Below are 1499 nucleotides of genomic sequence, written 5' to 3'. Positions count from 1 at the left end.
AATACTAGAATAGTTTATCATTTTCTCTTCCAAATCCAGAGGTACCCCAAATTCAATTCAGCATCTGCCTAAAATAAAACCTGTAAAAACTTTCTCCTTTTGGGTCTTCAGGGAGTCTTCCCTTGTGTGAAGAGGATTCTTTTGCTGGAAAACTCAATAAAAACCACAATGATTCCAAAATTTTATGCAAAGAGAGAAGGAAATAATTCCTCCTTATAAAATGTTGATCAGTAGAGAACAGGGAGAAAATAATTTAAGTAAAGATCACTTCCTGAGAAAAACTCAATGAACACACAAAAGAAGAAAAAAGAAAAAGAAACAGGGACCTTGAATTCAGATTTCATTATGAAAACCCTGTTCCTGTTCTGGAAAACATTCTTCTTACAGTTTTCCTCAAGGCAGTCTGAACATCTTTATTCCTTAGACTATAAATGAGGGGGTTTAGCATGGGTCCCACATTTGTATAAAACACTGAAGCTACTTTGCCCTGGTCCACAGACCCTAATGAAGATGGCTTGAAATACATAAATGAAGCTGACCCAAAGAAAATAGAAACAACTATTATATGGGAGATGCAGGTGCTGAAGGCTTTGGATCTGCCCTCAGTGGAGTTGATGCTCAGGATACTGGAGAGGATAAGAGCATAAGAAGTGAAGATGGTGACACTAGTCAAAGTGATATTAGTGCCTGCAACAATAAAAATCACCAGCTCATTGGCATCAGTACTGGTGCATGAGAGTTGGAGGAGGGGGAGTATGTCACACATGTAATGGTTAATGATGTTGGCATCACAGAAGGACAGTCTCAGCATGCATCCAGTATGAGCCATAGCACCAGCAAATCCCATTACATAAGCCCCACATGATAACCATGAACAGACCTGGTTGGACATAGTAACGTTATATAACAGTGGATTACAGATGGCAACATAACGATCATAAGCCATTATTGTCAACACATAGCACTCAGAAATAACAAAAAAACAGAAGAAATAGAGCTGAGCCATGCATCCTGAATAAGAAATAATATTTTTCTTTGAGACAAAATTCATCAGCATTTTGGGGGTAAAAACAGAAGAATAGCAGAAATCTATGAAAGACAAGTTGAAAAGGAAATAGTACATGGGAGTGTGAAGTTGAGAGTTAATGCTGATTAAAATGATCAATCCCAAGTTCCCCACTATTGCAAAAATATAGATCCCTAGAAAAACAAAGAATAAGGGTAATTGGAGCTCTGGTTGATCTGTTAAGCCTGCAAGGAGGAACTCAGTCACTGAAGAGACATTTTCCAAAAACATTCTCCTCTTGAGGGATCTATGAGGAAAGGAGAGAAGTCATTTTGTAAGCACACCAGTCTCAACACACTGTCTTCCTCATTTAGGAAAATTAACATGTGGAGGACGTAGAATGAGTTTTGGGAAAACATCTGCTCCTCAGATAAAGTAACTTCTAAGACCAAGGAAACAGAACTGTAGTGTTTGCGCTTTACTTCCCTACCTG

The 1499-nt window shown here is 38.3% G+C and overlaps 1 protein-coding gene across 1 annotated transcript; it reads right to left on the bottom strand.

Moving 5' to 3' along the window:
• Positions 1-343: 343 nt before the first annotated feature.
• On the bottom strand, positions 344-1297 carry LOC141487883 (olfactory receptor 8B3-like). The gene has a single exon (XM_074187477.1). The coding sequence runs from the start codon at positions 1295-1297 to the stop codon at positions 344-346; it is 954 nt and encodes a 317-aa protein (XP_074043578.1).
• Positions 1298-1499: the final 202 nt, after the last annotated feature.

The sequence above is a fragment of the Macrotis lagotis genome, chromosome 1, assembly GCF_037893015.1.
Source record: "Macrotis lagotis isolate mMagLag1 chromosome 1, bilby.v1.9.chrom.fasta, whole genome shotgun sequence".
NCBI classification, from domain to species: domain Eukaryota; kingdom Metazoa; phylum Chordata; class Mammalia; order Peramelemorphia; family Peramelidae; genus Macrotis; species Macrotis lagotis.
This window is presented reverse-complemented; position numbering and strand designations above follow the sequence as displayed.

What these genes read in the sequence shown, in the direction of transcription:
- LOC141487883 (XM_074187477.1), bottom strand. Translation starts at nt 1,297, where the DNA reads ATGTTTTTGGAAAATGTCTCTTCAGTGACTGAGTTCCTCCTTGCAGGC.